We start from the raw sequence: 20,198 nt of genomic DNA on the forward strand, positions 1-20,198 counted from the left end.
GCAGGATAACGCTTTATCCTATTGGCTGTATCATGATGCTGTATCTTTGGCATGACTGAAATCTTCAGCTCGTATCTATCTATTCTTGTATTCTTTTATCCTCAGATTGTTATCCGTTCGAGTGTTGCAGTTCTGTTTGCAAATGTTTATTACTGAATAATTTGGAGAAATGTTGGCGAATAGTCGGTCTGCTCGTGTTCCTAAATGTGCAAGATGCAGGAATCATGGGATGATATCGACGCTGAGAGGACATAAGAAACAGTGCATTTATAAAAATTGTTCGTGTGCGAAATGTGGGCTGATTAAGGAGAGGCAGAGGATTATGGCTGCACAGGTTGGAATTGTAATTTGTTTTATATTTTTACAATTTTTGCGTTTTTTTCTTAATTTTTAATTTTTTATTCCTTCCAATTTTACTGTTTTATACTTTTAACTCTTCAATTTGCTGATTTAATTCTTTTCTAATAACTTAATTTACCTAAAACACGTCCAGCATTTTATTCTCAGACGCTGAAACTCAAGCAAATTAACAAACATGGGTTTTATTAATTTAATTAATTAATTAATTAATTAATTAATTTTATTAAAAACACGGGTTAATTTAACTGTTGTAACTAAGCACAGATTAGAAATAGATCGGATCAATAAAAGTAACCAAATTTCATAGCTGTAGCTATAAAATTACCAGAATTACGATATTTTAAGTAAAATTTTAAAATTTTTTATTCCGCAAATAGAAAATTGTAAAATTTGTTCTGTCTGTTGTATAATTTTTTAATTTTGGACAATTAATAATCAGATTAGGAACAATTAACTCTCCAAATTTCATTGCAACAGCGTTAAAATTACCAAAATTACAGGTTTTGGTAAAATTTTTGGAATGATTATGTTATTCCCTGAAATTAAAATATCCAAGTCGTCTCTTTTTCTGAATACTGTTGTAACTAAGCACAGAATAAAAATGGGTCAAATCAATAAAAATCACCAAATTTTACCGCTGTAGCTTTAAAATTACCAGAATTACGATTTTTTAAGTACAAATTTAAAATTTTTAGTTTGTTCCGCAAATAGAAAATTGTAAAATTTATTCTGTTTGCTTTAAAATTTTGTAATTTTAGACAGATAATAATCAGATTAGGGATAATTACCTCTCTAAATTTCATTGCAACAGCGTTAAAAATACCAAAATTACAGGTTTTGGTCAAATTTTTGGAAATGTTTATGTTAATCGCTGAAATAAAAATTTCTAAAATTCGTTTCTTTTGGTATATGCTGTTGGAACTTCGCACAGTTTATAATTGGATCAAGTTAATAAAAATCACCAAATTTTACAGCTGTTGTTTTAAAATTACCAGAATTACGATTTTTTAAGTAAAAAATTGAAATTTTTACATCGTTCTGCAAAAGAAAATTGTCGAGGAATTGTAAAATTTGTTTTGTTTGCTTTACAATTTTGTAATTTTAGGCAGCAAATAATCAGATTAGGAACAATTAACTATCCAAATTTTATTGCAACAGCGTTAAAATGACAAAAATTACAGGTTTTAGTCGAAATTTTGTAAAAATTATGTTGCTGAAATAAAAATTTTCAAAATTCGTTTTTTTTTGTGAATACTGTTATAACTAAGCACAGTTTAAAAATAAATCGGATTAATAAAAATTACCAAATTTCACCGCTGTAGCTTTAAAATTACCAGAATTACGATTATTTATCATTTTTGAAGTTTTTATTTTGTCCTGACAAAAAAATTCTAAAATTTTTCCTGCTTGTAATTTTGTAATTTTGGACAGGTAGTAACCAAAAATTTATGATCAAAACTTTAGAAAGATTGTGTTAAACTTTAGGTACAGTTTATAAACGAACTGAATAGATGAATTTAAAGATTCAGTTTTACTTTAAAGTAAATTGGCGAATGGATTCAATCCCAAAAACAAATCGATTCATTGGTTCGCGTTGTTTTAATCAAAGTAGTTTTTATAACAAAAAACGCACCTTTCGACCAACACGAGCACTTATTTCTTGCGAGACTTTTCGTTGGCTTGATAAGAATAGTTTAAATTGGTAAGGTGCAAAAAAAAGAATCAGTTCATTGGCTTTTACTGCGTTTATTGGTTGATAACAAAATAATTAGCCCAGTGAGGGCCGAATTTTAAGTCAAGAATTTCAACAACGATTTTTTTTTAAATAATAACCAAAACCCTGCACCCCCTTAAAAATCCACTTGTCCTCTGTTTATCCCTCACAAAACATCCCCTGACCACCGATCCACCACCATCATTTAGAACAAAACCATGTAATTCAATATTGTGACAGACTGAAGTGTTTGATCGATATTCCATTAACCAAGTATCGTATATCTCTTCGACAAACATCCACTCATTGGTAATCATTGCAAATCTGATATCACCAAACCCTCACTATCCGATCAATAATTAAATTATTTCTCCCTCTCCCCCAGGTGGCCCTAAAAAGACAACAAGCAGCCGAAGACGCCATAGCCTTACATCTCGCATCTGCAGAGAACGGCACAACTTACGATTACCTTCCTCCTGGTCGTATCTACGGCATGCAGGTAACATCTCCAGAACCAGAAGAAGAAAAACAGGTTGGAAATCAAGAACAACATGATGAGATTTTGGTTAGTCCGGCTTCGATCGACATGTTGAGCAAACTATTTCCTAACAAAAAGAGATCTGTCTTGGAGTTGGTTCTCAAGAGGTGCAATCACGACCTATTGAAAGCAATAGAACATTTTAATCTTAATAATAAAGCGAGTTCTTCAGATTCTGAAACTAGTAGCAAAGAAGAGAACAGTTCGGCGTTCAAACCTGTCGGAGTTGGAAAAACTAAGACGTTTCCGGCGTCACATCAGAGTTCTTTGCCCATGATTTCCGGAAGTAAAGTTTTTATGCATAGTTTGTACCCTTTTTTACCACTTTTTAACCCACAACCGGTTTTACCTAGTCCGGTTTATGTCCCAGGATTTTGCGAGTGCGAACAGTGTAAACATAGTTTGTATGGTAGATTAGAACCTAGACCGTGAATTCTCAATGTGCAATTTAATAAAGTTACCATTAAATTAGAAGTTAGGAAGTGTTGTTTGTCTGTTTAATTTTATCAATTAGCTATAATTTCGTATTGTAGTGATGTGTCCAAAGTAGAACCAATAAAAAGTGTTGTTGAATTATTTCTCGTCTTATTGACTGGTGCGACCTTTCCACTTAAAGGTTACAACAAAAAAAAGCTCAAGACTTCGATCAGCAATAACTAAAGTCAAGGCCGGTTTTTTGAAATGTTAGAACGACGTAAAACAGCGGTACAGTTGAATTTTTTCAACCTCCTTTGGGCACGACTTTCAGTAAAATAAAACTCTCCCTCGAAAGCTCGGAGTTTTTATTAATTCCGAAAGCGTGTCAGTATTGTGTTCATCGCAGATGGAGGTAAATGGCAAATAAACACAAGAGCATCCTTCTTAACTTACAACCCAAACAAAAAGATCGAGTTAGTCGGGTGGTGTGTTACTATAATGAAGTTAGCGAGCGTCACTCGGGAAATAACTAAACCCTTAGTTAAACACCGCCACTTTATTACATCAGATTTTCAACTCTTAGAGAATAAATTGGGCGAATAAATTCAAATTACAATAACACAGAGGAGATATAGAGCGCCGGGGGCGGCGCGTTGAACACTGAAAGCCTCGATATTTCATTTTAATCTGCTTCTTCGTCTATAGAGGAGTAAGTGTTATCTAAAGTAGAGTACGATCGGGGAGTTTTAGCCTCGTTGTCTAGCAGAGCCAAATTCTGATCCTGCAACACGTAATTTGTACCAATTGAATTGAGTATTGATTGTTACCTTCTCTAACTCCAGCAAAAAGGGGCAGAAAATCAAATTTAAAAATCCCATCACTCTCATCAACCACGGGAATCCGAAAATGTGGACAGCTTGTCCTCCTAACAGCGGCCCGAAGGCGTAAGCCAAACTCACAAAAACCTGTTGGAGGGCGTAAACAGGTCCGTACTGGTTGCTACCTTTTTTGTCGACCAAATTTGCGAGAGATGGAACCAGAGCTGCGTCCACAGCCCCCACGCTTAGGCCCAATCCGAAGTGTGGTAACGACAACTGAGACATTGTGGTGGCTAAAGGAAGAGCGCAACAGCTCAATCCTGCAAGAACCAGAGCGCTGAAAGCTATCCTCCAAGACGCAATGGGCAATAAACCTAAAAGATACTCATTTAACTTAAGATAATTAAATTTTTGAGAAGAACCTGCGAAGTGGGAACCGATAAAATATCCAACACTGTCGGGGATGAAGACCGCGCCGAGCTGCCAACGCGAGGGTGGAGGGTTCAAATGGGCGAGCAACCACATGGGGACGCAGGGTTCCAAAATCGCCATACTCGAAGTGCAGATGCAAATAGTGAAAGTTGTAATAAGCAGCTGCTTGTCTTTCAGTAAAGTTAGGAAGTTGCTACACGTGATTTCTTCAGGGGTGACCTCGTTGTTGCTCTCTTCAATGTACAACAACTGAAGAACTAAAATGGGAGTAGCTTGGAATTCAATAGATGTACCTACCTATGTTGATCAGAATAAGAAACGCGATGATGAGGAATGGTGCTGGTTTTCCAAGAAGTTGATACGCCGCTCCTCCTAGAGGGTACCCGATTAAGACGCCGAGAGCGATTCCTCCAAAGGCCAGAGGCATTATTTTCCCTCTCATCTCTTGAGAGACATTTTTGGCCAAGATGGACATGCCGCTGACTGCTATGGCGGCGGAGGAGCTACCATGGAGAGCTCTTGCCAACACCAAGACACCGTACGAATTACCATAAGCAAACACTACAATCACAGGGGTAAAATCTTTTTTTTTCTTTTTTGCGACGTACTGAAAGCTGCCAACAACATGTTGCAAGAACCCAATAAGAGAGGAATGCAACACCCCATGATCTCCGTCAAGTAGCCCATAAACGGGGTAAAAGCCAACTGGACGAAAGCCTTTGAAGCTAGTAAAGCTCCGAGAGGACCATTATCATTCTCCAAAGTCTCAAATTTCTCTTGAAGCGGACTCAGCGACTTTAAACCCAATCGCGTATCCTTCTTGCTGATAATTTGGTTCGAAAACAGATAATCCGGAATGATTGGTACTAAAAGACCGTTACAACACCAATTTGTCTTAATTTAACACTTACCAACGACAGTAAGAAGCACATTGTCTAAGAAAAACGACAGATAAATAATAAGAAATAAGAAAAAATTCGACTGGCGCAACGATTGGACCAGGAACTGCATTCCGGCTCAAGTCTGCGATGACACTAAACTTTTCCAGGGGATGTTAATAGTGGAGCATCTGTCGTAAGAGTTACCGGGAAATTGTGTAAAGTGATTTTCAATGAGAAATTTAACGCTTGGGTTGACCACGATGCTAACGTTGTTATCGGAACCAAGCAGACGAAGCACAGAGTTGGACGTAAAAAATTTATTGACTAGTTCAAGAGCAATACAATAAATTAAAATCAATGGTATACAATACAGGGTGATTAGGAAAACGGGACAATGCAGAAAAATGACACGCGCTAAATGTGAAACTTGCAAATTGCCAGTTTTCACACAGAAACTCGGTCTTAATCAATTTTCAGAAAATCAGAGACGGATTTACCAAAAATTCCGACCTTTTCCATGCAGTGTCGCACATTTCCATTCATCACCAAGCACAGGATGTACAAATAAAATTTCACCTATTGTGAAAACCTAATTAAATCTGCAAGCATCGAATTTATTAAACACCTAAAAACTGAGCCGTGTCCGGAAACTCCGAACAAAACCAGCGACCTTCCACTCTTCACATTGTGCAAATCTCGTAACAAAACAACGACCTCTAAAATCTGGTCACTTTGTCATCAGCAATTGGGGAGTCGCACCGGACGTCGTAATCATCTTCTGGTAAATTCGGACAGGTGTAAAGATCTGGCCGCTGAAGAGACGTGAGTCCGGCCCTGGCCACCGTGACTGCGTTAATCGCGGCCACGTTAACACAATCATACACTGGCTGCAAAATAAAGAAAGTGGAGTATGTCAAGTCCCGTTCATAGAAAGTCAATTACCTGCGTTCCGGCCCTGTAAATATCCATTGCGCTTGTGGTTGCGGCTAACGATGGTATCGCGCTGGTCATTTTCTCCCGAGCTGCGGCTATCGTCATTAAATAGGTGCGTGGTACGAAGATGGTACCCAAAAGAGCACTAGCGGTGGAAACCAAACCGAAACAAAGCGCGGAGTCTTTGTATTGTTCGTCGACGAGAGCGTAGGCTGGGACCCAAAGGCACCAAAGAAGTGAAATTGTTATTGCGGCGAAAGTGAAGTACTTTCCTTCTTTGTAGTTTCTTTGACATTTTAGGATGAGAGGAGAGAGGCACAGGAGGAGGAGAAGCAACATTGCGTTGTACGACAACAGATAAATAAAAGAATAATTTTTGAAGACGTCACCACAACGATTTATCACTTGTAAGCTCAGCGCGGCTTGCACACCGAAGATGAAGAGGCTCAGGAAAGATTGAACGGGACCGGCGACGTGGGACATGAAACCAATTTCTTTAGAAGCAGTCGCTAGAAGAATACTCCGACTCAAAATAAGAGAAAAAGCCGCAGAGAAACTCAGAGTTGTTGATAAAGCGCGGGCTAAACAAACTGTGTCTTTTGAATGTTTGCCACTCTCCAACGACAATGGAAGAATTGAGCAGTACATTAACATCACAGTAATCAAAAGAAGTATTGTCAGAACTGGGTTACCTTCGAGAACGTTTCTTCTACAAATTGAGACCAAAAGAAAAATAAGAATTGCGATGCAAAGTAAGACACCAAGAAGAGACAACGATAAAAACGCGAAAACCCACGACTCTGTCCTGATTCTAATCTCGCAGTCTTGTGGGGCGATATTAAGAGCACCTCGACTTTGAAAGTTTTTGCATCTTTTGCCACAATCACTAACAGGTGAAAAACAAGACACTGTTGTATTATTGTCGGGTTCTACAATAGAAGACAACTGGGTCAAATTGTCAGTAAAAACGTTGTAAATAAAGACTTTAGACAGCAGCAACGAAGAGTTCACAGACTTGTAAATATAATAGTTAATACTTGAGGTTTCAATTTTGAGCAACTCGAAAATCTCCGTTGATTTTAACACAACGGGGCGAAGCCTTCCTAGGAATTTCAAACAGGACTTGGAATTGTTGCAACTCTCGCTAAGAAACTGTTTTAAACTTTGGGCGTAGCTCACCAGAGGAATCGCAATTTCGAACAGTTGAGGGTTTGGGGTGTAGTAGTTTAGCTCTTCATCTGAATTGTGGATGTGATGGCTACTTATCATGTAGCTATTTTCCGGTAGCTCTAAAGAAATCACTTAGTCGTTTAAAAGTTATTAAAGTGAAGAGGTTACCATTTAAAACTGACTCGTCCAACGGCACTAAAATTGCATTTGTTGTGTCCGAGCTCCTTGCAATAGTTGTGAGAAAGTCGCTGCTGCCAAAAATCACGACAAATTCTGACGAGTTTCTTGAGAGTTTGACGGAGCTGGAGGACAAATTTTTTTTTGAAATTCTGGAAAATTCTGATAAAATCGCATACTTACTCGTTCGTAAAATATTCGGTGACACAAATCCCCTCCTTCCTCGAGATCTTCAGAAATTCCTCCAGTGTAACTCCATCGGGGGCAATTAGTGCCACATTTTCCCAATTCAAAGCTCTCAAGAGTGCAATCGTGGCCTTAACTAACGGTAAGGTGCATTTAACGGTTTGTTTGACATTAATTCCTAATGCTTCAACAAACTTTTGAATTTTTATCGATGGTGATGACGTGCTAACTAGACCTAGTAATACTTCTTCGTCCTTTTTTTGAAACAGCTCAAAAATGGTGTCATACTCTTCTTTCTCGTTGCACGTTTTGTAAACGGATAATCCTAGGCTTGTTGGTAAAATATCCGAAGAGTTGAGCTGATGCGTTGTCCATATCGCCGAATTGATGACCGATTGTTCGGTTTCAGTGAGGGTCGCGGTGTTATTACACTCGTTACGTAATATAAGAGCGACGTTGGCGTCGCCGTCTCTTCTAAAAACTTCTTTAGCACCGTCTAACTTGAATGCACTAATACTGATGAGGACGAGAGGGATCAGACGGAAAGAACTCATCTCACTGGCACCTTTTTTCACGTGTGTTTGTGTCGTGTAAATAGAATGTCACACACGCGTTTTCCGGTTCCGTCGAACGCATCAATGCACAATTTCTTGTTTTTATTTTTTAATGTTTGGACTAAATAGAGGACCTTGTTCAAACCCATCCACAACCCCACTGTGTGACTCAGAAATAATTTGCTTAGCAACGAATCGATACAAACTTGTGGGTATTTAAGGATAATGTTGAAAATCGATGGACTTTGGAAGCCCCGTAAAAGGTGGAAAGCTGGGAATTTTTCTTGCTAGATCTCACAGCAAGTACCGTTTCTCTTAAGGAAAGCTAAATATAATGATGTCGTTGACTTTCTCTCCATCAGTACGTTGTGAGAATCTGCACGATGATTGTCTACCACGCGTATCTTAAGTACGTTGCTTTTGCGGTGGCGGCGGTCACGCTTCCAGTTCTGGGGTTGCTTATCTTGAAGATTATACAGAAGTTAACGACTGGCAGATGCAAGAGCTTGGTTTGTTTGAACGGAAAAACGGCCATTGTCACCGGGGGAGCCTCAGGTAATTTTTAACGTTTCAACGGCGCGTTCAAAATTCGCGGAATTTTATTACTGGCCATAAAATCAGTTATAGTTTTATTTCCACACGTGGATTTTTGAGCAGCTATAAAAATAACACGACTGCGGTTATTCTAATCTTGTGGTTTATCAGTTTTATTTCTAAATTACACTCTTTTTAAATTAGCATTATCAGTGGTGTTTAGAGTGTCTTCTTCGCTATTGTCACTGGCAGAAAATTACTTAATTTTTTGCAAGAAAAAAATTTATGTCCAATGAATTTTGCAATGTCAATTTACATAGGTTGTAACAAAGTTTACTTAAAAATTAAATTATTAACAATCATGAAGGGTTTAGTCTGTAATTTATTCTTTATTTTAAAAGTTTATCCTTTTCAATCATTGAAAGGATAAATAGAAAAGCGATAATAAAAATATATCCTTTTATTAGGAACTTTCTCTCCAATTATTGATTTCCATTTGTATCAGTCAAGGATTTCATTTTCTAAAAAGGTCTTTCGCGGTTGATATTACTATCTAAGCATGCTAATTAAAGTTCGTTTTCTTTGCTTTAATTGTTTTGTTAAAATTGCGTGATGATATTAATTTTATTATCGACAAAAAATGCACATATTTAAGTAGAAATAAACACATAACATTGTTTTTATTAGACTATAATTTGTATTTTCTATTTCTAATTTTTTAATTTGTTATTTTTTTATATGTTTATATTTTTTGACAAATTTTCTCTTTTCAGATTCTAAATTCTGGTATTTAAAAATTACATAACCTAAAATTCAAGTTGACCTAATATTTCTCAGAGTCTTAGGACCAGTTTACACCACAATTAAGTTAAATTTGTAACTAATTTAATGATTCCTGACATTTGATTAACGGAAAAACACTTTAAGGGCCGGTTTAAATCTTTAATTTCGATTAACTATTTAACATCATGTTAAAGTGACATGTGATCGTTTATCCGCCAATCAAATGTCAGCAATCATCAAATTACTTGTGGGATTAACTTAATTTCAATCAAATTATTGTGTAAACTAATCCTAAATAAGTGTTGAATATTTAATCTAGGTTCTGTAACTCGGGTCTAATTTAATCTGATGTTAAAGATTTAAGCTAAATTAAAGAAATTATTAACTTCTGTAAATCGAGCTTAGAAAGAAATTTTGAAATCGACACTTTTATTTTGAGTTCTCGAATTTTTTCATATATCATATTTTAATTTTAGAGATTCCTAATTTAAAGATACATGCCAAATTTAGACAATAATTTAGCTGAGATTAAGTGAAGCCCAAATCAAAATAATTTGATGATTGAGTCGATAACAGGCACTTTAACACTGCGTTAAACATTTAATCAAAATTAAAGACTTAATTAAGCATCAAATTTCTGTAAACCTTCAAATTTCTTAGCATTTTACTCGTATTCCTAATTAATTAACGGTTTAAAATCTCTTTTTTATTTCGGAATCCAGACTTAATATAATAATAAACTCTCAATTTTAGGCATCGGCTTCGAGACCGCCTTGCTCCTCGCGTCTCGCGGCTGCCGCGTCATAATCGCCGACAAAGAAGATGCTGCCAAAGCCAAAAACAAGATCATCGCTGTAACCAATAACACGAACATTGCCACGAAGAATCTCGACTTAACTTCTCTCCAGTCCATTCGTAAATTCGCCAAAGAAATTAATGAAACGGAAGACCGATTAGATATCCTGATTAACAACGCAGGAGCCGCAGCCGTCGGCAATAAACACACTGACGATGGTCTCCATATCACCATGCAAATTAATCACTTCGGTCCATTCCTCTTGACTCATCTCTTAGCAGGTCTGTAATCATCTCGTGTGATTGAATTAATTTAAAGGTAATTTGTATTAGATTTGTTGAAGAAGTCGGCTCCTAGCAGGATTGTGTTTGTGAGCTCAGCTAGCGCGTTCTTTTGGAATAATCTGTCGTTGAAGAATCTGAACTACCCGAAGAACCATCCTTTGAACTTCTTGCGCAAATCTTTTATCTACGGGAACTCGAAATTGTGCAACGTCATCGCGGCCAATGGCTTTGCGGAGAGGTTATTGAAGTTTGGAGTTACCTCGAATTCGCTTCATCCGGGTCTTGTCTATACTGATATCTACTGGAAGTCGATGAAGCTCCTAGAGCTTCAAACTCTCGGGAAGATCATCAGAAGAGTCGTTTTGTTCCTCTACGGAAAGGTAAGGAAAGATTGTGTTAAGAACAAAGAGTAATTAAATTGTGTAGACCCCCAAGGAGGGGGCCCAAACAACCATCGCTCTCGCCGTCTCCAACCATTTGACAAACATCACCGGCAAGCACTTCTGGGACTGCAAGACTTTCATCCAACCTCCCAAAGCCTGGAACAAGAAGTTCTGCGAGGAAATCTGGGAGAAGAGTGAAGAGTTTGTCAAGCTGAAACCCGAGGAAAAGTTGCCGGTCGAGGTCCTTTAAATCGTTTTGTTTTTAACTTGTAATATTTTAAGTTGTTGTGTATTGTTTGTTAATTTATACGTCGCCAAGAGAGGTGTTTAGTTATAAAATATCGCAAAGATGACACAGACAGCGGGGCTAATGGTCTCGGCAACGACCTTCTCATAGGTTCCGACCTAGACATCAAGAGCTACTCGTGATTAAGTCTTCAGTTCGGAAACGTGCGCGGTGCCGTAACCAGCCGTATTGCCACCGTTCAAGAAGTGACTTATCGTGAGTAGTTTTCTTGTTCTTCATCCAAAAGGTCGCACCTCCTCGTCATCAATTTTGTTGTTGTTTCCCAAAAATAATAAATTTTGTTATCAAAGTGTTCGCATTCCTCGCCGCTGATTAATTAGTAATTAGGCAGTTGTTGGTACCAAGTAACAGTACCCGCCGTCGAAAATAATTGTCTTAACTGTTAACAAATCAGGTATGGTAAGAACCCCATTTACACCCAAACCACGTATCAGTTTAGATTATGAAACCGAAAGTTTGTGGCTGAATTTCAATAACAATCGCCCTTGTTAGAACAATTCAGTCACCATCGAAAACCTAAAAAAGTTACTTGTCTGTCGCCTTCGGCTGCTGATTAACATTAAAATGTTTTGAGACCTTGCTGGGGTCGATAGACTTTACCAAATCAACAACGGATTTGTAAAATACGGATTTTCGGTGTAATTCAGTGCTCATTTGCCGATTGTTGTTCGTCCATAAAAAGTGGATTAATTTCGGATCAAACTACTGGCATTTCGTCGAGGTGTGCCCAGTTGTTAAGGTCATGGTTACTTGTTATTTACATTTTTAATAACTGTTAGTTTCAATCTATGTGCGAATTTTTGGGCGGGATATGTCAAACAATTGGAGGCTGATGGACCCGGGTTGGGCACCAATCAAACTTTGATTGAACAGTGGCGTAACTTGAGGAAGTCGTAAACGTGTTCTTAAACGAGCTCTTTGTTTTATATGTAACGACTTTTTTATGGTAAATTTTAAGTGTGCACGATACGGCATTCATAAATCTGAAAGGTGTTATACACTTTGACCATTAACGATATCGAACAAGTCGTTATTTAGTGGAAAATTAATTGATTTAATTGAGCTGACGTCATCAAAACTAACTTGTTACAAATTATGGTCATTGTCTGAAGATATTTTAATTAAAAAATTTGATTTATGGCTACATAAATTAGTAAGGTTTTGAAAAATTGAGTGTCAGAAGTATGGAAGGTATTTCAGGTGTTCGAGTATCACTTGCAGTTTTATAAATTGGCTTCAACAAAAAATTTATATCTTAGTTTCAATAAAAACGAAATTCCAATCCCACAGCGTACAAACAAGTTTTTACATAAAGCAATAGCAGGTCAAAATCGTTTTTTAAGTACGGTCATTGAACAAAAATTTCGGATTAATCATATTTAGCAATGTCACAAAATCTTCTTTAGAAATCAGAGCACTTTTAGTGCAGTAGAGAATTTTTCCGATAAAATCATGACTAAATTAAAATTGTTCAAAATTTTTGTATGTTGAAGTTTTTCAACATTTAATGTTTTTTATTTGATTTATAATTTTTTTATTCTTTGCATGTTATCTATCACTTAAACTATTTTAAATCTTCATAATTTAATATTTTGCTTAATTAAACTCACAAAATTTGGTCTAGAGGCGGTAAATTTTGAAAAAAAAATTAAAAAAAGTACTCTCTCAAAAGGTTAAAAGTTCAAAGTAAATTGCAAATTTAATTTTTAAATTCCTTCTAGTGTTATTTTGTTTGGATTTTCTTTATCCTTGTCTTCAGACTTTCTTTACGTTTTCTCCCATCTTCTTCAGGTTCTCTCTTTATTCTTCAATTTCATTAAGATTCGTTTCATTCAAATCTTTGAATTCTTTCTAGAAACTCCTTAGATTCTCTCTGCAGATTTTTCTGTCATTCTATTTAAATTTTTTTCACATTATTGCTACCCTCTTTTCTTCACTACCCTTACATTCAATCCATTAAATTACTTGGAATGATTTTTTAGGAAAATACAAATTAGATTATTTATTTTGCCTCGTTTCTATTTTGTTCATTTTGGACTTTCCAGACTACCTTTTTTTTAACTCTATTTCTTTGTTTCCTCTGAGTACCCTCGTACTCTCATTCAAACCGTTTTTTAATTCCCTATTTTCTCTTAAATTTGCCTCAAATTATTTTTTTTAAATTCTAGATTCCAGTTGGAATTTTTACAATTTTTACAAATAATATTTAAATCAGCATTTTGATTCAGTATCTATAGCATTTTCCACTTTTTCGATGTTTTGCGTTCTTTTAATATATAAAATTTTGATTTCGAAAATATTTGTATTTTGTGCATTTTATTTTCCTATTTGTTAAATTTGCCAACTACAAAGTTTTGTGTTTGTTGCAATTAGATATTTAATCTTGAATATTTTTTCTTATATTTTTTTAAATCGCTTTGGAATATTATTTGTAGGTATGTATTAAATGCAAATTTCCGATTTTTCCAAGTCTTTAATTGCTAATTTTGGATTCTTTAAATTATTCAAAAATTAATAATTTCCAGATTTGGCTGGGTTAGGTTATTCAGATGATTTTTCTTTATAGTCTTCGCATTTTCCAAATCATGCTTTAGATATTTTTGTAGATTGTTTTGTTTTTATTTGTAAAATTATTTTTTTGTACTTTCTTAACTTTATTTATACTTCAGTTAATGTACCAATTTACAAAAGAGAAAAATTTGAAATCTGGATTTGAAAGGAATAAGTTAGATACTATTGGTTCCAAATAAAACGGGCAATGACTATATTACTTTCCATATTAATCATAGAATAATGCTTAGATGATTACTTTTCTGATTCGTTCTTCTGATTCTTCTTTATTTCAATGAAGTTCATATCCATTTACCATTTTCCGGTTGAACTTCTAACATACCAGAAAAAAAAATTGAAAAAACAAGTCATGCCCCGCGCAAAACAGTCGTGCTTTGTGCAAAAACGTCACTAATTGGTACTCTGGCCATTCCGTACTATTTCATCCATAAAATAAACGGTATTTAAAAAGTACCACCCATGCAGGTACGCTTAACTTAGTTTTTGGACCATGACGCGATGAGCATCCTACCGAAATTGATCACAAACTATCGATAATAAATTACAAAATTATCTAATAATGAGCGGTTCATTTGTCATTCATAATTTGTTTTTAATAATTCTGTTTATATCACTTCCGAGAATATTTTTCCATTTTAACCATTATGAGACACTTTTTCTTGTCAATTAGCAGGTGAATCATTGCTTCAGAGAATTACTCAATTTTGGAACAATGGTTAGAATCGTGATTGAGTGTTTTCGCAAACACGTTTAACGAAACCACAAAAAAGAAATATGCATACTAGAATTCCATCACAACAAATCTAAACCAGACGTGAATCTACTACTCTTGTAGCATCTAAAACAGTTACGAAAACTGTAAAAATCGAACGAAACAGTGACACGCCACTGTTCTTAATTCAAACTGCCAACCTTGAGGTGCATTTATTTTATATTTCTTTTTGGTAAACCTCCTGAAAGTTGTCGATGCAGTTTCTGTCGCCTCGCTAATGAAATCCCCGGAAATTCGAATCTAATTCGCTTATCCCAGCTCAAGACCTTGACATTTCAATCTTTTATCAAACTAACAAGACAATACATGCCATCATAAATCTAACACCTGCTTTCAAAGGGTGAAATACCGCAATTAAAATTCAAATCGTCTCCGATGTGTTTATTTTTAGTTTGTTGACGCTTTTGCAGAAAGTTCCTCAAGATGCTAGTGCCATTATCACGACTGTTTGTTTGTCTGTGCTTGTGTAACGTAGTGAGAGGCCATGGAAGGCTCATGGACCCACCAGCTCGAAATTCGATGTGGAGGTTTGGGTTTCCGAATCCTGTTAATTATAACGATAACGAACTCTTCTGTGGTGGATACGCTGGTGAGTTCCAAAGTGTTATTTTTAAGTTTCTTTCGTAAATTCTTAAGAATGCAGTACCAAACAAATTAGTACCGGAGAGACCGGATAAATCATGTGATTAACCAGGTTCTTTGTCGATTGAATGCTAAGTAGCAGCAGTTTTTTGTATCGTAGGAGGAACGAGGAATGCTAATGAATTATTATGTTCATAAAGAACGAGGAGGAAGGAGGGAGCTCGGGTCGCAAAATTCCGTTTTTTTTTCGTACGAAAAGTGACTTAATTAAGATGAATAGCAATAAATAAAACTAGCAGAGACGTGAATTTATTGTCTAATTTAATAGGCATAATTTAGTTGTTGGAATATTTAACGCAGAACTTTACGTAGAATCCAAAACTAAGCGATTTTTTATCGTACGTCAACAAATAATTGAGTTATGGTCGTTTGAATTGGGTAGTCACCAGAGCGTCCAATTTTCGAAGGTTCAAAAATATCTCAGAAACTCGAACTGATACGGTTTTCTTCATCATCGTTTTACTCGCAATTTTTGAGTTGAGAAATCGTTCTTAAATTTTTCAAAAGTCAAAAGTTTGAGTTGTTCGGAAAAATTCATGATTACAACTATGTTAAATTTCTGCGGGCGATATCACGCTTATTTTTGCGACAAACTTGCGTTATTTGGGCTCATTTTTCGCACAATTTCGCGCAGATTCCGACAAATAACCGACTTATGGCCGTTTCAAATTTTGGATTTTTATTTTTAAAATTTTTAATGCTCGATGTCTTCGAAACTACAACAGATAAATAGAAACGGTTAGCGCCATCGCTTTTTTTGCGCGGTTTTTCTTTAGAATTCGGCCTCAAATACCCAAAATTTGATAGTCAAATTTTTCGCAAAAAAAAATCCGATGGAAATTCCGAATAAATTTTTTGATTTTTGGCCGCCACTCGCAAACTATTTGACCTACCAATCCAAGATTTGGCCAGTTGATATATTTCGAGTTGCTCTTTCGATTGATGTAAACTCTAGGTATTAAACGTCGTTTTTGCCGCCAAAAAAATTATTAAAATCACCTAAAAAAGTCTTCTTGAAAACAGATTTGATCAATATCTTGTTTATGTGTGAAGCAAACTCAAGTTATTTGTACTCATTTAACGCAAAACTCTACGCAGATTCCAAATCTGGGTGAATTATTAACATACGTCGACAAATAATTTAGTTCGAAATTTTGGGTAGTCGCTAGAGACCCAAATTTTTAAAGGTTTGAAAGTATCGGTGCTCAATATCTCGAAAACTACGACAGAAAGAAATGGTTTTCACCATAGTTTTTCCCACACTTTTCTTCTTTAGTATTCAATCTCAAACACCCAAAATTCGTTGTCGATATTTTTGCGAAAAACATTAGCGATTCGGTCAATAAAAATTTTTGATTTTTTTGCTTTTTTGGCAGCCACTCGCCACTCGGAAGTGAATTTGAAATTTGGCCAATTGATAGATTTCGAGCTGCTTTTTTTTTATTTGATGTATAACTCAATGATATTATTTTTTTTTTCATTCCTCTTCAGTGCAGTGGGAGCAGAACGAAGGCAAATGCGGTCTCTGCGGCGACCCGTCCCACGTGAAAGAACCCCGACCTCACGAAGCCGGAGGTCTCTATGCCAAAGGTATCATCGCAAGACATTACAGTGTGGGTCAAGAAATCGACATTGAAGTAGAACTCACTGCAAATCATTACGGAAGATTTGAAATTTTTCTCTGTCCCAATAACAATCCCTACCAGACAGCAAGTCAAGAATGTTTCGACCGATACCCTCTTTATCTGAGTGGTACCCGAGATTTCGCCTACCAAATTCCTGAAGATGGTAAAAAGAAAGCAATCTTCAGATACAAAGTCCAGCTACCACCGTACGTCACTTGCACGCAATGTGTGCTCCAATGGAGTTACTACACTGGTAACCAATGGGGGAGTTGTCCCAATGGTACTGAAGCTCAAGGTTGTGGAAAATCGGAGACTTTTCGAAACTGTGCCGACGTGGCTATTCATACAAGTGCTGGATCAGCGATTCCTCCACTTTTCGTGGGGGTGAATAATCCGTACTTATTATATTATAGAGATTCGTCGAGACCCGCGCCTTATAATGTTTTCCCATTGGTTGTCAGGGAACAAGTTTGTGTTTCTCATAGCTTGTATAAGAGTATACCAGGAATCAACGATTGGTGCCAAAGTAACTGTCTGAGATACCCACCCAACTGTCCTGGAAAAATCTGCGAGTGCCCGTAAGTAACTCAAGTAACTCTAAATGAAAAAACTACAAAAAATTTGACAGGTCTACATGTGAAGCTGTTGGTGAATACGCGGGAAGAATTGGAGCTGATGTTCAATGTATGGATGAGTGTCTGGTTTATCCTTCGAAATGTCCAACTGACAGATGTTCCTGTTATGAAGAATACGCTACGAATTAGTTAAATGTGTTTAGGACAGTAATTAATACGCTGGTTGAAAAACTGACGGTTTTCTATAGTGTGAACTTAGAACTACATAAATAGGTCAAGTTTTAGCTTAATAGATGTATTATAATATCTCCGTCCAAATTTGAATAAACGAATTTTTATTGGATTTTTATTGTCCTTGGCTCTGATGATGGTGGCTTTGCTACCGAAACACGCGTCAGTTTAGTGTATTAATAATGTGGGAGTTCTTCAGGATATTCAGACTTCTCATAGATTGTCCAAATTTACTTTTATATTTTCTTGCTAGGTTTTCTAAAGTTTATTATTATTTGCGATTTTCTAGCATTCTACTCTCCAAGATACTCAAGAATTCTCTTGAATTTTTAGGTTTCCAAGAGTGTCTTTAGACTTCAAGGTCTCAGGATTCTCTACAGTTTTATCCTGGATAATTTAGTATTCTAAGAAGTATTCTGTAGATTTTTTATTCTTTCTTTTTAGAATTCTTTGAGATTCTCTATAATACAATAAGACTTTCAACTTTGTGTTTTTTTGGTTCATTGGTTTCTTTTGATGTATAGCTTTAGAATATGATTTTTGCTATTATTCTCTGAGATTCTCTAATGTCCGAAACTCCCACCAGATTTTTTAAAACTCTATTCTCTTAATAGTCGTAAATTTTTCAGAATTCTTTGAATGTCTCCGCAGCTAAATAATTGTTTAGAACCAGTAACAATTCTACAGGATTATTTCGAATTGTATAAGATATTCTGTTATTGACAATAATTCTCTATATTTTTGAGAATCTTTTGATTTTTTAGAATCTCTAAATTTCTCTGAAATTTTCGAAAATTTTCTGGGACTCCAGGATTCTTTGCAATTGTATCCAAAACAATTTAGTATTGTAAAAATTTTTTGTTTCAGCAGATTCTTTAAATCCTCTCTATTTTAGAGATATTTAAGAAACTCCAAAATGTTTTTGAATTTTTTATAATTCTGTTAGATTCTGTAGAGTGCTATACGACTTTCAAAAAATTTTCGGATCTTTAAGCAAATTTGTTTTTTTTTTCGGTTTATTGGTTTTCTTTGATAAGTAGGTTTAGAATCTGTTTTTTTTTTCGATTTTTTTAGTTCTTTCTAAAGTCCTCTGGAGTTTTCCAGAATTTTCAAGAACTCTCATCAGTAGATCTACTCATCACATTTTTTAGGATATTATTCTACTAAAACGTCCTGATTTTTTTCAAATTCTTTGTGTCTATAAATAAGCTAAATATTTTTCTAGAACTAGTAGAAATTTTACAGGATTTTTCAGATTATAAAAGATATTCTGTTTTTCACAATGGTTCTGTCTATTTTGCAACCTTTCGATTTTTAAGAATTTTTAGGTTTCTCTGAGATTTTCGAAAATTTTCTGGGACTCTCCAGGGTTCTCTATGATTATCCAGGATAGTCCAGAATTCTGTGAAGTTTTAGCTTCATTAAATTGTTTAAACTTTTTCGATTTATAACATAATTTAGCTTCTGTCTATTTTACAAATTTGCAAGAATTAATCCAAACTTTCCTTGAATTTTTTATAATTGTATGATATTGAAAATTTTCTAAGTAACTTTGGGTTTTCTCAGTTCATCAGGTTCTTTGGTAAGAAGACCTAGAAAAAATCTGGATTCTATTCTTCAAATAGCTTTAGAATCGTCCTAAATATTTTAGAATTCATTGTGTGTCTCTACAATTGGATAGAATGTTCTAGGACACGCAGAATTCTATAAGATTAAATAAAATGCTCGGAAATTTACTAAAACTGTTTGTATTTTTTCGATTATTTGGGAAGACGTTCGAAGATTCTCCGAGGCACTGTAAAAAAAAGTCATAGGGTCATAGCATTAATGTGATTATTAAAAATTTGACCAAAAAATGTTAGTCGCATAAAACGAAAGTTTCGAAAATGTATTACTGGACTATTTAATTCAGAGATTTTACACATTGAGTAAGGAAATCAAATATCAGATTTTCCTAATTTTAATTAGCATAACGCTTCAACTATCAGAACTGCATTAGGTAACGTGGAAATAAGAAATTTTTTACTATTCCTCAAACTTAAAACCCTAAAAAGCAAAATCATTCGGAAAAAATATAATCATTTAGTTCTTCATTATCAAATTGAAAACTCATCGTAAGTATGCACATAAATTAGTTCCATCACTTGCAGTTTCCTGTTTTTCTAACATTATTTTCAATGTTATCTCTGCAAATAATATACAATAAAAAATGTATGAATTTGAAACAGTTGAGAATAACAGACCAATAATTGCATTTCTAATAACTAGGATTTCTATTCTTGTCTCAATTACGCCTATTAGCAAAAACGAATCGGGCACTACTGCGGTGAATTAAGTCTATTATTGTTTCCTTATTAGTTATTACTACCACACTGTAATTAGCGTTTCCATTTTCGTTTGAATGCTTTCATTAAATTAACAGTCCCAAAATAATGTTAGAAATTTTATGACACCCACATTTATTTGTGTAGGCTAGAAAAACGAAAGTGAAATTATTTAACATAACAATAAGTAG

General features: G+C 35.3%; 5 protein-coding genes across 8 annotated transcripts; 3 read left to right on the forward strand and 2 right to left on the reverse strand.

Moving 5' to 3' along the window:
• Positions 1 to 9: 9 nt before the first annotated feature.
• LOC148168771 (doublesex- and mab-3-related transcription factor dmd-4-like) lies at positions 10 to 3,124 on the forward strand. Of its 2 annotated transcripts, none has more exons than XM_088045769.1 (2): positions 10 to 343; positions 2,460 to 3,124. In XM_088045769.1, exons 1-2 carry the CDS (start codon positions 170 to 172, stop codon positions 3,042 to 3,044), a joined length of 759 nt encoding a protein of 252 aa, XP_087901895.1. In that variant the 5' UTR covers positions 10 to 169; the 3' UTR covers positions 3,045 to 3,124. The 2 variants fall into 2 exon arrangements, with proteins under 2 accessions (XP_087901895.1, XP_087901896.1); XM_088045770.1 differs by having other exon boundaries at positions 10 to 334.
• A 446-nt stretch (positions 3,125 to 3,570) lies between these two features.
• Positions 3,571 to 5,369, reverse strand: LOC148168772 (synaptic vesicular amine transporter-like). Its single transcript, XM_088044832.1, has 6 exons — positions 5,191 to 5,369; positions 4,888 to 5,145; positions 4,577 to 4,840; positions 4,270 to 4,536; positions 3,857 to 4,221; positions 3,571 to 3,810 (listed from the first exon to the last, which is right to left on the reverse strand). The coding sequence occupies exons 1-6, from the start codon at positions 5,288 to 5,290 to the stop codon at positions 3,712 to 3,714; spliced, it is 1,353 nt and encodes a 450-aa protein (XP_087900958.1). The 5' UTR covers positions 5,291 to 5,369; the 3' UTR covers positions 3,571 to 3,711.
• A 168-nt stretch (positions 5,370 to 5,537) lies between these two features.
• On the reverse strand, positions 5,538 to 8,354 carry boss (G protein coupled receptor bride of sevenless). Its single transcript, XM_088044830.1, has 4 exons — positions 7,624 to 8,354; positions 7,432 to 7,565; positions 6,103 to 7,382; positions 5,538 to 6,047 (listed from the first exon to the last, which is right to left on the reverse strand). The coding sequence occupies exons 1-4, from the start codon at positions 8,178 to 8,180 to the stop codon at positions 5,877 to 5,879; spliced, it is 2,142 nt and encodes a 713-aa protein (XP_087900956.1). The 5' UTR covers positions 8,181 to 8,354; the 3' UTR covers positions 5,538 to 5,876.
• A 63-nt stretch (positions 8,355 to 8,417) lies between these two features.
• Positions 8,418 to 11,280, forward strand: LOC148168774 (retinol dehydrogenase 11-like). Its single transcript, XM_088044833.1, has 4 exons — positions 8,418 to 8,735; positions 10,251 to 10,574; positions 10,626 to 10,957; positions 11,004 to 11,280. Exons 1-4 carry the CDS (start codon positions 8,564 to 8,566, stop codon positions 11,208 to 11,210), a joined length of 1,035 nt encoding a protein of 344 aa, XP_087900959.1. The 5' UTR covers positions 8,418 to 8,563; the 3' UTR covers positions 11,211 to 11,280.
• Positions 11,281 to 11,298: 18 nt separating this feature from the next.
• Positions 11,299 to 17,795, forward strand: LOC148168775 (uncharacterized). 3 transcript variants are annotated; one of them, XM_088044836.1, is made up of 4 exons: positions 11,299 to 11,462; positions 15,002 to 15,199; positions 16,744 to 17,455; positions 17,506 to 17,795. In XM_088044836.1, exons 2-4 carry the CDS (start codon positions 15,034 to 15,036, stop codon positions 17,639 to 17,641), a joined length of 1,014 nt encoding a protein of 337 aa, XP_087900962.1. In that variant the 5' UTR covers positions 11,299 to 11,462; positions 15,002 to 15,033; the 3' UTR covers positions 17,642 to 17,795. The 3 variants fall into 3 exon arrangements, with proteins under 3 accessions (XP_087900962.1, XP_087900961.1, XP_087900960.1); XM_088044835.1 differs by having other exon boundaries at positions 15,021 to 15,199; XM_088044834.1 differs by lacking the exon at positions 11,299 to 11,462 and adding an exon at positions 11,469 to 11,661 and having other exon boundaries at positions 15,021 to 15,199.
• Positions 17,796 to 20,198: the final 2,403 nt, after the last annotated feature.

The sequence above is a fragment of the Gnatocerus cornutus genome, chromosome 9 (assembly GCF_029298725.1).
Source record: "Gnatocerus cornutus isolate USDA-ARS CGAHR chromosome 9, icGnaCorn1.1, whole genome shotgun sequence".
NCBI lineage: Eukaryota > Metazoa > Arthropoda > Insecta > Coleoptera > Tenebrionidae > Gnatocerus > Gnatocerus cornutus.

Bases quoted from the DNA above. Each gene is read 5' to 3' on its own strand.
- LOC148168771 (XM_088045769.1), top strand. From the start codon at position 170: ATGTTGGCGAATAGTCGGTCTGCTCGTGTTCCTAAATGTGCAAGATGC. The intron at 344-2,459 runs GTAATTTGTTTT...CCTCTCCCCCAG, and splicing joins TGGCTGCACAGGTTGGAATT to GTGGCCCTAAAAAGACAACA.
- LOC148168772 (XM_088044832.1), bottom strand. From the start codon at position 5,290: ATGCAGTTCCTGGTCCAATCGTTGCGCCAGTCGAATTTTTTCTTATTT. The intron at 4,841-4,887 runs GTACGTCGCAAA...CTGTGATTGTAG, and splicing joins CATGTTGTTGGCAGCTTTCA to TGTTTGCTTATGGTAATTCG. The intron at 3,811-3,856 runs GTAACAATCAAT...TACGTGTTGCAG, and splicing joins TTTTGCTGGAGTTAGAGAAG to GATCAGAATTTGGCTCTGCT.
- boss (XM_088044830.1), bottom strand. From the start codon at position 8,180: ATGAGTTCTTTCCGTCTGATCCCTCTCGTCCTCATCAGTATTAGTGCA. The intron at 7,383-7,431 runs GTAACCTCTTCA...TGATTTCTTTAG, and splicing joins GGACGAGTCAGTTTTAAATG to AGCTACCGGAAAATAGCTAC. The intron at 6,048-6,102 runs GTAATTGACTTT...TTTATTTTGCAG, and splicing joins TTTACAGGGCCGGAACGCAG to CCAGTGTATGATTGTGTTAA.
- LOC148168774 (XM_088044833.1), top strand. From the start codon at position 8,564: ATGATTGTCTACCACGCGTATCTTAAGTACGTTGCTTTTGCGGTGGCG. The intron at 10,575-10,625 runs GTCTGTAATCAT...AATTTGTATTAG, and splicing joins CTTGACTCATCTCTTAGCAG to ATTTGTTGAAGAAGTCGGCT. The intron at 10,958-11,003 runs GTAAGGAAAGAT...TAAATTGTGTAG, and splicing joins TTTTGTTCCTCTACGGAAAG to ACCCCCAAGGAGGGGGCCCA.
- LOC148168775 (XM_088044836.1), top strand. From the start codon at position 15,034: ATGCTAGTGCCATTATCACGACTGTTTGTTTGTCTGTGCTTGTGTAAC. The intron at 15,200-16,743 runs GTGAGTTCCAAA...ATTCCTCTTCAG, and splicing joins CTTCTGTGGTGGATACGCTG to TGCAGTGGGAGCAGAACGAA. The intron at 17,456-17,505 runs GTAAGTAACTCA...AAAATTTGACAG, and splicing joins GGAAAAATCTGCGAGTGCCC to GTCTACATGTGAAGCTGTTG.